General features: G+C 33.7%; 2 protein-coding genes across 2 annotated transcripts; both read right to left on the bottom strand.

Moving 5' to 3' along the window:
• Positions 1-2,113: 2,113 nt before the first annotated feature.
• On the bottom strand, positions 2,114-5,004 carry LOC111387569 (growth-regulating factor 8-like). Its single transcript, XM_023012141.1, has 4 exons — positions 4,583-5,004; positions 4,240-4,398; positions 3,869-4,154; positions 2,114-2,935 (listed from the first exon to the last, which is right to left on the bottom strand). The coding sequence occupies exons 1-4, from the start codon at positions 4,833-4,835 to the stop codon at positions 2,290-2,292; spliced, it is 1,344 nt and encodes a 447-aa protein (XP_022867909.1). The 5' UTR covers positions 4,836-5,004; the 3' UTR covers positions 2,114-2,289.
• Positions 5,005-11,822: 6,818 nt separating this feature from the next.
• LOC111387568 (growth-regulating factor 4-like) lies at positions 11,823-14,895 on the bottom strand. The gene is made up of 4 exons (XM_023012140.1): positions 14,425-14,895; positions 14,011-14,169; positions 13,640-13,925; positions 11,823-12,706 (listed from the first exon to the last, which is right to left on the bottom strand). Exons 1-4 carry the CDS (start codon positions 14,729-14,731, stop codon positions 12,061-12,063), a joined length of 1,398 nt encoding a protein of 465 aa, XP_022867908.1. The 5' UTR covers positions 14,732-14,895; the 3' UTR covers positions 11,823-12,060.
• Between the last annotated feature and the right edge of the window lie 3,468 nt (positions 14,896-18,363).

Below are 18,363 nucleotides of genomic sequence, written 5' to 3'. Positions count from 1 at the left end.
AAATCGTTAATTGTGTTTATAGTCACCTCGATCTTGTTACTCGTCTTTGAAAATGCACCGAAAATATAAAGAATCCTTTCAAATAGGAAAAAAAATACTGATTAATGCGTGAGAAGAATGAAAACAGAAGAGAAAACTCCGTAAACAAGATGAAAGAGATATTGTTAAATGGAAGATAACAAGTTGCCTGCCAAATAAAAGACAGACAAACATGTGGCTGAGAAGAAAAAATGAGTCCTGACACGCAAGAGTTTCCTTTTCACACACAAACATTATATACAAATAACAAGTCAAACAAACTACAACAATTGTGAAAAGAAATAAAGAGCGAAAAAAATATATATATTCTGCATGGCATGGCATGGCATGGCACGAATCCATAGAATTAGTACCCCAAAAACTATCTTTTTTATTTTAGTTAGGAAATCTCTCCTTTTACTCTTTTGAATGGATGTCAAGCTTCATTTTGTTCTTTCCAGTTTCAATCGATCCATATGTGGTCGTCGATGTGAACCAACGACAGTGCTCCTTATGAAGTTTTGTGTATGGAGAGAGAGAGAGAGAGAGAGAGAGAGAGAAGATATTTTCTATGTGTGAAAAGTGGGGTGTGGGGTGATAAATGCTTATGTTATTTTCCCTACTTCAAAATTTCAAATGTGATATTGAGCCCATTAGTAAAGATTCTAATGAATGTGACATTTGACGGGCCTCGTTGCACCACACGAGGACTGTATCCCAATTTGAGGATATTTTTTATTTAATAAAAACTCTGTAATTAAAAAAGATTATTCCAGTAGAATATTATATGGTCAATGAGATCAAATTCAAAAAAATAGATAACAAAGGAGTAATGAAATCACCTGTTTTATTTACGGTAATCTCCGAACTTATATTTTAATTTTAATTTCTTAATTTCACCGTATTGTCTTACCGTTATTTTAGGACATGTTTGATAGCGATTTTGAAAATTGATTTTTTGACCGTTAGAGAGAAAAGTAAATTCTACTTGTGAGTGAAAAAATAAAATTCCGATTACACCTCAAATAAATGATGCTGCCACAATCGAATCGTGATGAAGACAGCTGAATCTTCATGCTTGTCACGTATAACACCTGGTTTCCTTAAATTGCAATGACAAAAATAAACATATTCAACTGAAAATTACGTCTGTTATGCAACTTAACTAATTATGTTTAATAAAATCTGAATTTAACTAAATTTGATAAAAGTTGACAAAATATATAATTGAAAAGTTAATAAAAGTTGTATGTCTCATAAAATGTGTAGTTGCAAATTAAATTGAGGGAAAGTTAATTTTAAAAATTGGAACCAAACAAGAACTAAATCAACTGTCGAACCGATTTTCATGCCAAAATCCATCAACATAGATTATATCTGATATCAAAAAAGTATTGTGCGATCCATTTTGACTCATCGACCATTGTTATCTTCTATTTGCTAAGAGGTGATGCACTGAAATGTCAATAATACATTGAGGGGATGGTCAAAGGGTAACAAGATTTCAATTCCCAATAACAAGGTTTGCTAAAGCTTAAGGGCATCCCCATTGCAAAAAGTGATAGTAAAGGACCAATTGTGAAATTGAGCTCAATAAATTTATTAGTCTATGTTGCGAGGTGTCGAAATGTGAGAGACAACACAACACGTTATCACGTTATGGGAGCAATCAAAGCCCTATCATATAGAGTGTCGGGTCAGGCAATAGAGGCGCTTCTCAAGGCAAGCGTGCTGCCCACTTATAACTATCAACACGACATTCGTATTTCTAAAAGATTACATACCCAGGTTGATGCAAAATACTTGCATGAGCTTGATGGCTGGACTGCGCTGGACCCACCTTGTTTTAGATGTGCCTAAATTTATGTATGGTAATGTTTATCTATGACCAAAAACAAGTCATTTATGAATATTATTAGGAGGGTCGTACACATTCAGTCTAGTTTCACTTTCGCTCTACAAGGATCAAGATCAAATAAACGCGCATTCTCGTTATGTCAAACGAAGATATACTTCAAACCTCTTAGAAGCAAATGATCCGGAGAGACAAAAACTCTTTAGTTCTCCCACCAACACGGGTGACCTCAAAAAGGGGTTGCGGCGAGTATACATATCTACCCATTGCTAATGAAAAAGACACAAAGTACAGAACTACAGATACGTGAGTCATGAAGAGTAAAGGAACTAAATTAAACAAAAGAAACACAAAATGAAAACATCATAAAGCTATTTTTGGGCCAGCTCTTGGCTCAAGTTCAAAAAGTTGGGTGGTCAACCAATAAAATTGTGTGAATGGGTGCCAATTCCATCCTCACAAGAACTTTTACTGCAGCAGCTGCTATTAGTAGTGCTATTACTATACCCATGAGGCGATGTCAAATCCAAACACCCTTTCCCGCCAGCACCATTGCCAAGTCCCAAAACCTCACCCAATGGTCCACCCGGCGGAGAACTCAACCAAGAAACAGTATTCAAAAACCCATCATTTTCTTTAACAGTATTCATCGTCCCAATACCCATTGCTGCATTTCGATCATTATCTTCACCAATCCCAATTCCCCTTGACATTGATAGAGACAAAGATGAAGGTGAAAACCTCTTCTTGTTTAAAGATGCAGCTGACCCTTCATTGCCCTCTTTCTCTCCTGTTGACCATTCATCAATAAAATGCCTAGTTGTCTGTGTTTTTTCAGTGTTTAAATCGGGGTTCCCTTGTAAATAGGCCAACTTGGGGTGGTCAAGAAATGAGTTCATGAAATCTTGTTGAAATACAGACAAATTATTTTTGTTGTCTCTATGAAAATGTCCCAACTTCGATGATGACTGCATACGTTGATGCCATTGTCGGTTACAAGTAGAGACAGGGAGGGTGATGGTGCCACTGCTACTTCCACCTCCCATGAGCCATTCGGTGCACCTTGCACAATATAAAGTCACAAACCGACAAAAGAAATCAGAGCACAAATTTATATGCATGTCGACATAGGAGACTAGACCCACAAAATACAATAATATAAATTTATCACGGATAAGAACGAGAAATGTATTTAATAATTGCACAAACGAACAATAAAAATTAAAACACTGGAATAGGTGATACTAACGTGATATTAAATGAGCGATATAATTAAATAAATTACTTTTTATTGAAACTATAATTTATCGGCATCTAATCTATTGTTGTAGCCCATGATAAATAGCATTATTTTTGGATAAGTGCCTCACGTTATTCAACAAGAACTAGTCCATTGTATTAGACAGGGTGAACATAACAATAACAAGATAAACTTAACTTTTTCCTTCTATTTTATCCATAAAATTAGAGCATATTTGGCTCGTTCGGCTGCTTTTGCATTTCGTAAAAGGTTTCTAACTTTTTCTAAAAGTACTTTTAACTAGACAACTGATTCGTTTGACGTGACTATGTTCTTGCTTTTTGTAGAAGAACCTCCTAATTTAACTACCCTAATTTTATTTGAAAACTAATTTCTAAAGAAATTTTTTATTCTGTAAGTGTGTGTTTTTAGAAAAAGTAATATTTGACCAATTTTTCTCTAAAATATTGTTATAAAATTAGTCAAGTAGGTCCAAGACCAACTCTTGGATACAAGAGACCGACTTCTCTAACGCTATACCTAACGAACACAAAGCGCATCCAAAAAAAAAATATTCGAACATGTTTCAACAGCTGCTTCATAATCTTAGTAAAAGCTTTTGGCTTAAACCCGCGTCCAACGGCAGGTGTACTAACAAGATTTCAGGTTTTTTCCCCGCCTACCTTAATACTGCATATCCATTTCCACCCGAGTTAAGCCATAAAAAATGAATATTGAGAAAGAAATTCACCCACCTGGTTTGGTCATATGGAGCGGTGAAGTCCATTTGTTTTTGATTGGTTGGAGTATTAGGTGGAAGGAGAAGAGACTGTTGAGAATTGTTGGTAGTAGTAGTACTGTTGTGGGATTGAGTTTCCACAGGCTTTCTTGAACGGGCTTTACTTTTGTGGGCATGGCGCTCACAGTATTTCTGATCAGGTGCTACATCCCTTGAACACCTCCATTTCTTCCCATCTGTTCTCCTGCACCTCCATGGCTCTGGATCCGACCCCCTCGAGAACCTCAAATCCAAACCAGATGCTACACATAAAAATACTTATCAGCATAATTGAGAACAAATTATGATTAAGAAATTGAAATATAAGGCAATCAAAGGGAACTTTACTTTTAGATTGGAAAGAATCTGGGGCATTTGAGAGTTGTAAGAGGAGTTGAGGAGGAACAGGGATAGAAGCCATTATGTATTTGTATATCATGTTCTGTCTCTCCAGTTCTTGCCACTGTTTGTCTGTAAAAAGAGCTTTTCCAGAAATTAGCACGCCTCCTGCAAAAAAGCACCAATACTCACACTTTTATTTTTGATCTTTTCTCTAGTTACAAAAAAAAAATCGCCATTTCTTTACAAGCAAATCCCTTTTTTTTTTTTTTTTTTAAAATAGAACAAGAATCAAAGAAGAAAAAAACTCGTTACAGTATCTGCAACACTTCTACAAGATTAATTAAAGCACCTTTGGGAGCATTATAGTGAGAGCTCCTCGAAAAAACTGCACCGCCTAAAGAATCGTAGATATTGCTCACACCCCCACCACTTCCAACACCAGAAAAGCTATTATTCTGAGAAGAAGAAAGCTGATAATAATGAGGGAAAACCATGGCCCTTTTACAAATTGATGACTCAGTGGGTTGCACTTGCATCTTCAAACCCAACCCAAAATCACACTCTAATGATGAATCAATCCCAATTTTATTCCCATCCCCCATTATTTTTTCACCCAAAGATACAAAATCAAAGCCTTCTGAAAGAACCCTACTCCAAAAAGCTCTCTCTCGCTCGATCTCTATACGTATACATACGGTGCCGCCATTTTCAACTTGAGGTTGAGGTTTTGGTTTTGGAATTTGCTTCTTATGCTTCCAACATTCGTTACATTATAATTTACATACATACAAAATGTAGTGTGGACCCCACATACACACATTACAAACTGTGGGACTTGACACAGTGAAATTTTTTACCGTCAACGCTAAGTTGGAGCAGATTAGTAGGTGGTATCATTACAAAATGGAAAGTACAATGAAGTCTCTGTTTGACTTCTGCTGCTTTGCTCGGTAAATTTGGAATGTCTGAGCAGTAATTTTTACATTCACTGTCGTTAGAGGTTATAAGTTATGAAATTTTCTGATAATCTTTGTATGGATCTTTGATTCTTTATGATGCAATTCATCTTAAAAACTGCTAATTCGTCAGCAGAATACTAGATATTGGTTAGAGCTCGACTTTAAAATTAGTCACGTAATAAATATACAAGACAAAATAGAAACTTCAATTCATCAGTCTTCAAAGTTACGAGAACTAAACAAATAGATAATAGAACATATGTAACTCGACCAGAGCTAAAAGTTCAATATGACAAATGCACAACTAATAAATGTTATATATGGTATATTAACGTGTCACAGAATAGGTTATGCAGTATTGATGTGTCCACAGAACAAGCTATAGCCGCTATCTAGTATTGATGTTTCCCTACAATAGGCTATTACCACCTAAATCTATAAAATTGACATAGAATTAATCTCCTGTCCTTAAGGATAAAAAAAACACCGTTTTTTAATTTGTCAAGGAAACCTAATTATGGGGTTGTTTGGGCCTGATTTTTTCATCCAAAAAATTGATCTTTTTATTTTTATTTTACTATTCTAGCCGTCATATTTGACTTCTTCTCTCACAGGTGGATCCCACTTTTCTCGTAACGGTCAAAAAATCAATTCTCAAGATCCATAATTCATTCGATAGAGTTGATAATGAAATCATTGGCCAAAGTGTACTCAGAAGTCGAAAAATGAGTTTTTGACTTATATTGATTTAATAGTGGAATGAAAGATATGATCGATAGTCGCGATCGACACACTTCCATATCTCGTAATTGATCGGATCATATTGACGAAGGGATTATAGTTTCAGCGTAAATGAACGAGTTTGGTTTTGTCGTACAACGTGACATTTTCCGTTACATGTATTGCCCCGACACATTACTAAATGTCAATTTGGGACGGTGAACGTGAGTTGGTGATAAATTAAAATGATGTTTTAATTTATCGATTTTCATTAAATCAAAATAATAGTTCACGTTATTGGGTATCATGATCGGAAACCTAATGGGTCGTACACAGAAAAAGAATTGAAAGATTGTGATTTGTTAATTAATTAATTTAACAAGCAATGAATAAATTATCTATTGGGTAGGTTATTTATAGACCCGAATTAATTAATTCACGGACCGAATTTAATTAAATGGATTAATTAAATATTAGATCGGGTCAGACCAAGCCCGTTTGAACTTATATAAATACGTGACTAGGGTTTTCAATTTGTAGAGAATCTCATTATTCTTGTTAGTATAAGAGGAGAAAACCCTGGTGACTACAATTTGTTCTCTGTGTGAAATTACATTGGAAGCTGGACAATTGGACAGTCGTGGATGACAGATTAAGGTTGTTGGAATAGATGAAAAGCAAAAGAGTTTGCAGATCTAGAAAAATGTACAACTTTTATCACAATTCTTATCTAAATAAAAAGAAGATTCCTAGTAGGCATTGAAATTTATTTTTATTTTCGCTGTGCATGATAAGTAAATTCCCAACATATGGTGGGTATGAATCGTTGCCCGGTGAAGTTATTATTGCATATTCTCTAGGGTATTTATTTTTACATTTTTGGTTACTTTTCATACAAACATTATTTGGATTTAAAGTTCCACAATGACCATGTATCAGGTGTCTTACAATAATACGATATAAATATGGGTAATCATTTTTATTTGGAATTTCACACCAAACAATTTTATCAACTAAAGAAATAGACGTAACTTTAGATCCAGACTTAAAAAATAACAAAAAATGAGCATGTGAAAAACCTCTCTTTTGGAATTAAACCACGTATTTGTACGCAACTACATGTCCTAGAAGATGCCTTCTAAACAAGTCTTTTTTTAGTTTTTCTAATTTAGCTTTAAATATTCTTGCAACTAAATTAGGTCTATTTTGTTTTTCTTCATTATATCTTAGTTCTTCCTTTATTTCAGGCCAATTAGGATTACAAGTTATTGTCAAGAATACATCTGGCTTACCATATCCCTGAACAAGTGCCATTGCATCCATATATCTCTTTTTATTGTCTCTAGGTCCTCTGGTAAATGACAATGGTAAAATAATCATTTGACCAATTTTATGACCTCTAGTTTCACCTATTTCAACACTATCAACAATTTCTTGATATAGCTCTGCTCCTATTTGTTTTTTATTATTATGAAAATAATCCAATCTAGCAATTTCGATTTTCACATACATATCAACAATATATTGTTGTAAAAGCTTACCAACATGAAGCAAGATGCGATTACCTGAGTCTCGTACTTGTAATTTATAGCGGTAATACTACTATCGACAAGACACTTGCGACCTTTTCTTTCCCTTCACAACTACAAGACAAAAACACGAAAACAATAATCAAACTATATTCCAGAACAAAACTAAATGGAAAAAGAAAATCAATATTAGTAACCTTGACTTTCTCTTTCAATCAATTCACTTGTAGAATGTACATTGATCATGTTTCGAAAGTTCTCTTGTGTAGAAGAATATCCAGACATCTCTCTATTATTAAATCTAGCAATACCCTCACGCCATCCAGATTCACCATAAGGAAAAAGTAACGAGCATTGAAAAGGGTCATAACAACCAAAAATTATAGTGTGCTTTGTGCGAAGTGCCAGAATGACCATAAATCGTTATATCACAAACTCTATTGTTTGTAGATGGATCTTCATCGACCTAAACAACAGCTACTTGTGAAGCAGTTGGTGTGTTATAAACTCTCTGGTCTAGACCAGGATTGCATCTTATTTGTATTTGACGTGTATGTAAATTGCCAAAACTACTTAAAGAGCGGAAGAACCTAGAATAAGGATTAATCTTTAAGATATCAATCAATATTTGTAAGGTCAATTCACGAAATTTGTCCAAAATATTTAATCGCTTATGTAATTCATTATCAGTATCATAAAAATATAACTTTAAATAGGTTGGATTATCATTAGGTGGTAGAAGTAGATTTATGTAATGGTGAACTTGTCCTTGAACTTTAAATGTATAAATTCCTTTATTTATCTTGCATAAATCTTTATCATAATTAACACCAAATGACGTGAATGCAAAATGACTGTTATAATTTCTGGCAAATTTTTTGAACTCTAATGATTCGGGTAAAGTTGATGTAAATAATTGATACAATTCTATGGGCACACGATACATATACAATTTAACTTTTCCATCGGAACAACAGAATCCCTTACTCTCTCTTTCAAACTTTTTGGCACCACAATACATACAAATAATTGGCTGAGCAAGAACATAACTTTTAGTTGGAATGCTATGCAAGTTAAATGTTGTAATAAATTCATTATTTTCTATATCATCGCTTAGAAAACACTCTTGGTTGTAGCTAGATCTACATTTGAGCTCTTCTTCTTATGTACCTCTTAACATAGCAAAACGTCTACATTTTCTCGTCTGCATTTCACAGTGTGGCTGAAATTCATGTTGTGAAATTGCCAATGCCCTACGACTTTTCTTCTGTGTTTTTTTTTTCTTTTAGTCGAATAAATGATGCATTATCACTATCATTATGTGCAGTCTCCACCATATCTTTAAAGTCATCTCTAACACTCTAAACAAAGCTGCAATCTTCAATATCGACAGACGATAAAAAATTCCAGGAAAATAAATCGCTCAAACTTACTTTTTGTTCAACCGTATATAGAAACAATTTATTTTTAGAAAAATACACTTTTTATGAATAATGAGCTCAACCCTCATCAACTTAGCTAAATTTAGATTTTATTAACTTTTAATTGGAAAATGTAACACGCGCAGTTCAAAAATGAGTTCAGAAAAAAAAAATCTAACAAAATAAAAGACAGACTGAAACTTAATATTGAAATTGTTTGAATGTCTGGAAAGGGAATTGTAGGTTACAAACACAGAGACACAGACAACACAACATTGTGCTTACAGAAGGCTAAAATAATAATTCAATTACCTGTTGCTCGGCACTCCTGCTTCTCCAATTCCATCATTATTTTCCCCAAATTTTTCCTATGCAGTCCAAGCTATAACAACTTCTCAGTACAATTTGGAAATCAAAGCAATTCTCGGGAGCAAGGTTCGAGGCCCAACCCATCTAATTTGCTTCCCGGGTTAGAATCTTGTCCACGTCCAACTTCATAAGGAAAGTACACCATCGTAACTTTTCATTAAAAAGAATTGAAAAAAAAAAAATTTATAACCTAATAAAAAGAAAACTAAAATGTAATCAAATTCCAACAAGTTATAATTGCATATAAATGGAAATAATTAATCTATTTGTATATGGTGGCTTACACTTTGGTTCACACGGCCCCACCCAACCTCTCACATGGGAGAGGTCAGGTCCCACGCCCAAATGTGTGGAGCCGACCTCTCCATGTGAGAGGAGTGGTGAGGCCGTGTCAACCAAAGTGTAAGTCATCATATATAAATAGCAAGGTCCAAATGGAAAACTTCTCTTCACACAAAGAGAACAAGAAGAAGAACATATACGAAAAGAATAAATCATATTTCACGTTTGGCCCATTGAAAACTTAGAGAGCCCAAGTTTTACCATATAAATCGTTAATTGTGTTTATAGTCACCTCGATCTTGTTACTCGTCTTTGAAAATGCACCGAAAATATAAAGAATCCTTTCAAATAGGAAAAAAAATACTGATTAATGCGTGAGAAAAATGAAAACAGAAGAGAAAACTCTGTAAACAAGATGAAAGAGATATTGTTAAATGGAAGATAACAAGTTGCCTGCTAAATAAAAGACAAAGACAAACATGTGGTTGAGAAGAAAAAATGAGTCCTGACACGCAAGAGTTTCCTTTTCACACACAAACATTATATACAAATAACAAGTCAAACAAACGGCAACAATTGTGAAAAGAAATAAATAACGAAAAAAATATATATATTTTGCATGGCATGGCACGACTCCATAGAATTAGTACCCCAAAAACTATCGTTTTTATTTTAGTTAGGAAATCTCTCCTTTCACTCTTTTGAATGGATGTCAAGTTTCATTTTGTTCTTTCCAGTTTCAATCGATCCATATGTGGTCGTCGATGTGAACCAACGACAGTGCTCCTTATGAAGTTGTGTGTGGGGAGAGAAAGAGAGAGAAATCCGTTTTTAAACATAGAGAGAGAAATAAGATATTTTCTCTGTGTGAAAAGTGGGGTGTGGGGTGATAAATGCTTACGTTATTTTCCCTACAAAATTTCAAATGTGATATTGAGCCCATTAGTAAAGATTCTAATGAATGTGACATTTGACGGGCCTCGTTGCACCACACGAGGACTGTATCCCAATTTGAGGATATTTTTTATTTAATAAAAATTCTGTAATTAAAAAAGATTATTCCAGTAGAATATTTTTATGGTCAATGAGATCAAATTCAAAAAAAAAATAACAAAGGAGTAATGAAATCACCTGTTTTATTTACGGTAATCTCCGAACTTATATTTTAATTTTAATTTCTTAATTTCACCATATTGTCTAACCGTTATTTTAGGACATGTTTGATAGTGATTTTGACCGTTAGAGAGAAAAGTAGGTTCTACCTGTGAGTGAAAAAATAAAATTCCGATTACACCTCAAATAAATGATGCTGCCACAATTGAATCGTGATGAAGACAGCTGAATCTTCATGCTTGTCACGTATAACACCTGGTTTCCTTAAATTGCAATGACAAAAATAAACATATTCAACTGAAAATTATGTCTGTTATGCAACTTAACTAATTATGTTTAATAAAATCAGAATTTAACGAAATTTGATAAAAGTTGACAAAATACATAATTGAAAAGTTAATAAAAGTTGTATGTCTCATAAAATGTGTAGTTGCAAATTAAATTGAGGGAAAGTTAATTTTAAAAATTGGAACCAAACAAGAACTAAATCAACTGTCGAACCGATTATCATGCCAAAATCCATCAACATAGATTATATCTAATATAAAAAAATGAATTGTCCGATACATTTTGACTGATCAACCATTGTTATCTTCTATTTGCTAAGAGGTGATGCACTGAAATGTCAATAATACATTGAGGGGATGGTCAAAGGGTAACAAGATTTCAATTCCCAATAACAAGGTTTGCTAAAGCTTAAGGGCATCCCCATTGCAAAAAGTGATAGTAAAGGACCAATTGTGAAATTGAGCTCAATAAATTTTGTAGTCTATGTTGCGAGGTGTCAAAATGTGAGAGACCACACAACACGTTATCACGTTATGGGAGCAATCAAAGCCCTATCATATAGAGTGTCGGGTCAGGCAATAGAGGCGCTTCTCAAGGCAAGCGTGCTGCCCACTTATAACTATCAACACGACATTCGTATTTCTAAAAGATTACATACCCAGGTTGATGCAAAATACTTGCATGAGCTTGATGGCTGGTCTGTGCTGGACCCACCTTGTTTTAGATGTGCCTAAATTTACGTATGGTAATGTTTATCTATTACCAAAAACAAGTCATTTATAAATATTATTAGGAGGGTCGTACACATTCAGTCTAGTTTCACTTTCGCTCTACAAGGATCAAGATAAAATAAACGTGCATTCTTGTTCTGTCAAACGATAATATACTTTAAACCTCTTAGAAGCTAATGATCCGGAGAGACAAAAACTCTTTAGTTCTCCCATCAACACAGGCGATCTCAAAAAGGGATTGCGACGAGTATACATATCTACCCATTGCTAATGAAAAAGACACAAAGTACAGAACTACAGATACGTGAGTCATGAAGAGTAAAGGAACTAAAATTAAACAAAAGAAACACAAAATGAAAACATCATAAAGCTATTTTTGGGCCAGCTCTTGGCTCAAGTTCAAAAAGTTGGGTGGTCAACCAATAAAATTGTGTGAATGGGTGCCAATTCCATCCTCACAAGAACTTTTACTGCAGCAGCTGCTATTAGTAGTGCTATTACTATACCCATGAGGCGATGTCAAATCCAAACACCCTTTCCCGCCAGCACCATTGCCAAGTCCCAAAACCTCACCCAATGGTCCACCCGGCGGAGAACTCAACCAAGAAACAGTATTCAAAAACCCATCATTTTCTTTAACAGTATTCATCGTCCCAATACCCATTGCTGCATTTCGATCATTATCTTCACCAATCCCAATTCCCCTTGACATTGATAGAGACAAAGATGAAGGTGAAAACCTCTTCTTGTTTAAAAATGCAGCTGACCCTTCATTGCCCTCTTTCTCTCCTGTTGACCATTCATCAATAAAATGCCTAGTTGTCTGTGTTTTTTCAGTGTTTAAATCGGGGTTCCCTTGTAAATAGGCCAACTTGGGGTGGTCAAGAAATGAGTTCATGAAATCTTGTTGAAATACAGACAAATTATTTTTGTTGTCTCTATGAAAATGTCCCAACTTCGATGATGACTGCATACGTTGATGCCATTGTCGGTTACAAGTAGAGACAGGGAGGGTGATGGTGCCACTGCTACTTCCACCTCCCATGAACCATTCGGTGCACCTTGCACAATATAAAGTCACAAACCGACAAAAGAAATCAGAGCACAAATTTATATGCATGTCGACATAGGAGACTAGACCCACAAAATACAATAATATAAATTTATCACGGATAAGAACGAGAAATGTATTTAATAATTGCACAAACGAACAATAAAAATTAAAACACTGGAATAGGTGATACTAACGTGATATTAAATGAGCGATATAATTAAATAAATTACTTTTTATTGAAACTATAATTTATCGGCATCTAATCTATTGTTGTAGCCCATGATAAATAGCATTATTTTTGGATAAGTGCCTCACGTTATTCAACAAGAACTAGCCCATTGTATTAGACAGGGTGAACATAACCATAACAAGATAAACTTAACTTTTTCCTTCTATTTTATCCATAAAATTAGAGCATATTTGGCTCGTTCGGTTGCTTTTGCATTTCGTAAAAAGTTTCTAACTTTTTCTAAAAGTACTTTTAACTAGACAACTGATTCGTTTGCCGTGACTATGTTCTTGCTTTTTGTAGAAGAACCTCCTAATTTAACTACCCTAATTTTATTTGAAAACTAATTTCTAAAGAAATTTTTTATTCTGTAAGTGTGTGTTTTTAGAAAAAGTAATATTTGACCAATTTTTCTCTAAAATATTGTTATAAAATTAGTCAAGTAGGTCCAAGACCAACTCTTGGATACAAGAGACCGACTTCTCTAACGCTATACCTAACGAACACAAAGCGCATCCAAAAAAAAAATATTCGAACATGTTTCAACAGCTGCTTCATAATCTTAGTAAAAGCTTTTGGCTTAAACCCGCGTCCAACGGCAGGTGTACTAACAAGATTTCAGGTTTTTTCCCCGCCTACCTTAATACTGCATATCCATTTCCATCCGAGTTAAGCCATAAAAAATGAATATTGAGAAAGAAATTCACCCACCTGGTTTGGTCATATGGAGCAGTGAAGTCCATTTGTTTTTGATTTGTTGGAGTATTAGGTGGAAGGAGAAGAGACTGTTGAGAATTGTTGGTAGTAGTAGTACTGTTGTGGGATTGAGTTTCCACAGGCTTTCTTGAACGGGCTTTACTTTTGTGGGCATGGCGCTCACAGTATTTCTGATCAGGTGCTACATCCCTTGAACACCTCCATTTCTTCCCATCTGTTCTCCTGCACCTCCATGGCTCTGGATCCGACCCCCTCGAGAACCTCAAATCCAAACCAGATGCTACACATAAAAATACTTATCAGCATAATTGAGAACAAATTATGATTAAGAAATTGAAATATAAGGCAATCAAAGGGAACTTTACTTTTAGATTGGAAAGAATCTGGGGCATTTGAGAGTTGTAAGAGGAGTTGAGGAGGAACAGGGATAGAAGCCATTATGTATTTGTATATCATGTTCTGTCTCTCCAGTTCTTGCCACTGTTTGTCTGTAAAAAGAGCTTTTCCAGAAATTAGCACGCCTCCTGCAAAAAAGCACCAATACTCACACTTTTATTTTTGATCTTTTCTCTAGTTACAAAAAAAAAATCGCCATTTCTTTACAAGCAAATCCCTTTTTTTTTTTTTTTTTTAAATAAAAAAAAAAAAAAAAAAAAAAAAAAAAAACACCATTTCGTTACAAGCAAATCCATTTTTTTTTTTTTAAATAGAACAAGAATCAAAGAAGAAAAAAACTCGTTACAGTATCTGCAACACTTCTACAAGATTAATTAGAGCACCTTTGGGAGCATTATAGTGAGAGCTCCTCGGAAAAACTGCACCGCCGCCGCCGCCTAAAGAATCGTAGATATTGCTCACCCACCCCACCGCCTGTTTATTTGGATTACAAAAATTGGCCCCGCCGCCCCCACCACTTCCAACACCAGAAAAGCTATTATTCTGAGAAGAAGAAAGCTGATAATAATGAGGGAAAACCATGGCCCTTTTACAAATTGATGACTCAGTGGGTTGCACTTGCATCTTCAAACCCAACCCAAAATCACACTCTAATGATGAATCAATCCCAATTTTATTCCCATCCCCCATTATTTTTTCACCCAAAGATACAAAATCAAAGCCTTCTGAAAGAACCCTACTCCAAAAAGCTCTCTCTCGCTCGATCTCTATACGTATACATACGGTGCCGCCATTTTCAACTTGAGGTTGAGGTTTTGGTTTTGGAATTTGCTTCTTATGCTTCCAACATTCGTTACATTATAATTTACATACATACAAAATGTAGTGTGGACCCCACATACACACATTACAAACTGTGGGACTTGACACAGTGAAATTTTTTACCGTCAACGCTAAGTTGGAGCAGATTAGTAGGTGGTATCATTACAAAATGGAAAGTACAATGAAGTCTCTGTTTGACTTCTGCTGCTTTGCTCGGTAAATTTGGAATGTCTGAGCAGTAATTTTTACATTCACTGTCGTTAGAGGTTATAAGTTATGAAATTTTCTGATAATCTTTGTATGGATCTTTGATTCTTTATGATGCAATTCATCTTAAAAACTGCTAATTCGTCAGCAGAATACTAGATATTGGTTAGAGCTCGAGTTTAAAATTAGTCACGTAATAAATATACAAAACAAAATAGAAACTTCAATTCATCAGTCTTCAAAGTTACGAGAACTAAACAAATAGATAATAGAACATATGTAACTCGACCAGAGCTAAAAGTTCAATATGACAAATGCACAACTAATAAATGTTATATATGGTATATTAACGTGTCACAGAATAGGTTATGCAGTATTGATGTGTCCACAGAACAAGCTATAGCCGCTATCTAGTATTGATGTTTCCCTACAATAGGCTATTACCACCTAAATCTATAAAATTGACATAGAATTAATCTCCTGTCCTTAAGGATAAAAAAAACACCGTTTTTTAATTTGTCAAGGAAACCTAATTATGGGGTTGTTTGGGCCTGATTTTTTCATCCAAAAAATTGATCTTTTTATTTTTATTTTACTATTCTAGCCGTCATATTTGACTTCTTCTCTCACAGGTGGATCCCACTTTTCTCGTAACGGTCAAAAAATCAATTCTCAAAATCACTCCCAAACAGCCTCTATATATTTTTGAATTAATGACCGTTTCAGAGTATTATAACTAAGGTTTTTTTGCTGCGTCAACGGTGGAAAGTTTTTATCCTACCCACTGAATCAAGAGATGAGGACTGAAATATGAGAATTGTAATGCGCTGGCAAACTCGAGCCCAATGAATGGCCTCCTTGCATCTCGACAAACTCACACCATAAAAGGAAGTCAACGAAATGAGTGAATTGTTGTAGATGTTTCCTTATGCACGTCAAGTTCTAAAATGTTCCTCCCTTAAATTTTCTTTTAGTAGTGACCTTTCATTTCTATGTTAAAATGACAAATTTACTAAATAGCTGAAACTCAAAAAATGACAAATTTACTAAACAGTTAAAACTCAAAATCTGTAGTCTAACTACCGCGTCTTGATTGCAGCACTCGAACTTTTACTACTCATGTTATTTCTTCATTTTGTCAAAAAAATAAAAATAAAAATAAAAAAATAATAATAAGTTAATTTTGCCATTGAAAGTCGTAAAAACTTTAGGCCCACCGGAGTGGACTTTGTGGTCCATGAACTGTTTATGCACATGGCCTCCGTGTCAAGTTTTCGTGCTAATTTAAATTATAAATCGTTATACGTGGTAAACACACAATTAAATTTTATTTTTTTTTAATATTTTTTCATAAGAGAACGGTGGATTAAATTATAAATCGTTATATGTTGAAGTTTCTAAAATTGAATAGCATATTTTTTGATTGTCATACTCTTTCGTTTAAGGAATCGGAAAAAGGGGCCTAAGTGATGAAGATTGAATATTGATGATTTTAATTTAATTTAGATAATTTTATCAATGTATAGTACATTATTATAAAAATCGAATAAGATTGGCCGAATTTAACCAGAAACCGACAAACCGAACCATGGTTTGATTGAGTCATTTAAATTAGGACTCTTAATTTTCATAATTTTAATTGAATTGAATTGTAATTTCATTTTAGAGTTAGTCGTTATCTTTAATTTTTATCATCATCCTGAGTTAGTAGTTAGTTATTATCCAAATTTTATTTACTGCTTTAAACACAAGTTATAAACCCGATGGCAAGGTGTGGAATTTGAATTGAAATATTAATTGTTAAGATTTTTTTAAATTTTTATAAATTCTCGTATTTGATTTTTTAAAAATCAATGAGCCCAATTCTTGGTATTCATGCTGGAATCAAAGAGTTATGCCTAGATTTCTGTTATTATTAACAATCAATAGAAACAAGAAGGTGATAGTATTTTTGTAGTCATTTGAAATTAACGAAACTTTGATAGCATGTTCGTTCATATTCATTTATTATTATCGTTTCTACTACGCTACATCAGTTGATATCAAAGCGCATTCGTTCTTGATCGTATTTGTGAAATTCAATGATAGAAGTTATAATGTATTACAGATGATCATTTCGTTCCTTTTAATCCAAAGAAGTCGATGGACATAAATTTGGATGAGGATTATGATGGTCAGTCAATTTTCGAAACAGAAGTTGAAGAATCTATGGATTTCAGTTACGGATGTCCTCTAATCTTTAATGAAGAAATTTAAAAAAATTGTTAATTTGGGTAATGATAGTTACAATGGATCCTCTATCTTCAATGAAGATATTAAAGAATGTAAGAATTTTTGTGGTGACAATTACGAAGTTTCACCTATTTTCTATGAAGAGTCTAATGTCAATGACTCTGTTAAGTAGTTCAAAAAATTCATGGTTGGTTTTAAGTGTCACACAAAAGATTTAATGGATCTTGAGATGCTTGTTATATTTCGAACTTCATTCGAAAATTTTTCTTTTGTGTGCCTTGCGAATTTACCAAGTAAATTATCATTATTAAAAGACTTTGAATGATAAAAGGTACAAGATTCGTGGACAAATCTTCGTCAACCGGAGGAGAATGATGAAGATTACATATTGATTATTTTAATTTAATTTAGGCATTATTATCTATTTATTGTATTTTAATTTATTCTTTAATAGTATTAAGACTCAATTTTTAGAATTTTAATTAATCTAGTCAGAATTGAACATGCGTTGTATGTTATTGTGAAATACATTATAAATGTTGTAAAAGTCATATTTGAAGATGTGTGAATGTCAATCAATTTAGAATTAAGGATCATGCACAAAGTCTTACATAATGACTGATATAATGTCACATGACACACAAACTCTCTCTCTCTCTCTCTCTCTATATATATATATATATGTGTGTGTGTGTGTGTGTAAAAGTGAAATTGGAGGCTAATTAGCATATATGAATGTGAGTAATGAACTGCATTTAAGAATGTGAAATCCTAATTAACTTAGAATTAGAATTAATAACACTAAAATGCATAAATGAAGATGAATATTAATTAAATAAATGTAAATATTAATTGATTGAGAATTAACAGCAATAGATTCATACATGAATGGAAGCAAACAAGTGAAATGAATATGCAAATGTACATTGATGGTAACTAAATAGTTGGCAAGATAATTTATGATAATATTGTTCAAAAGGTTAAATAAATTAAATACATATTGAAAAATGAAAAATAAGGTATTATTGAAAAAACTGAATTATAGTAGGATTAGAATCGTC

Source organism: Olea europaea, unplaced genomic scaffold, assembly GCF_002742605.1.
Source record: "Olea europaea var. sylvestris unplaced genomic scaffold, O_europaea_v1 scaffold409, whole genome shotgun sequence".
Lineage (NCBI taxonomy): Eukaryota > Viridiplantae > Streptophyta > Magnoliopsida > Lamiales > Oleaceae > Olea > Olea europaea.
Note: the sequence above shows the minus strand (reverse complement) of the source record. Positions and strands in the feature narration are given on the sequence as shown.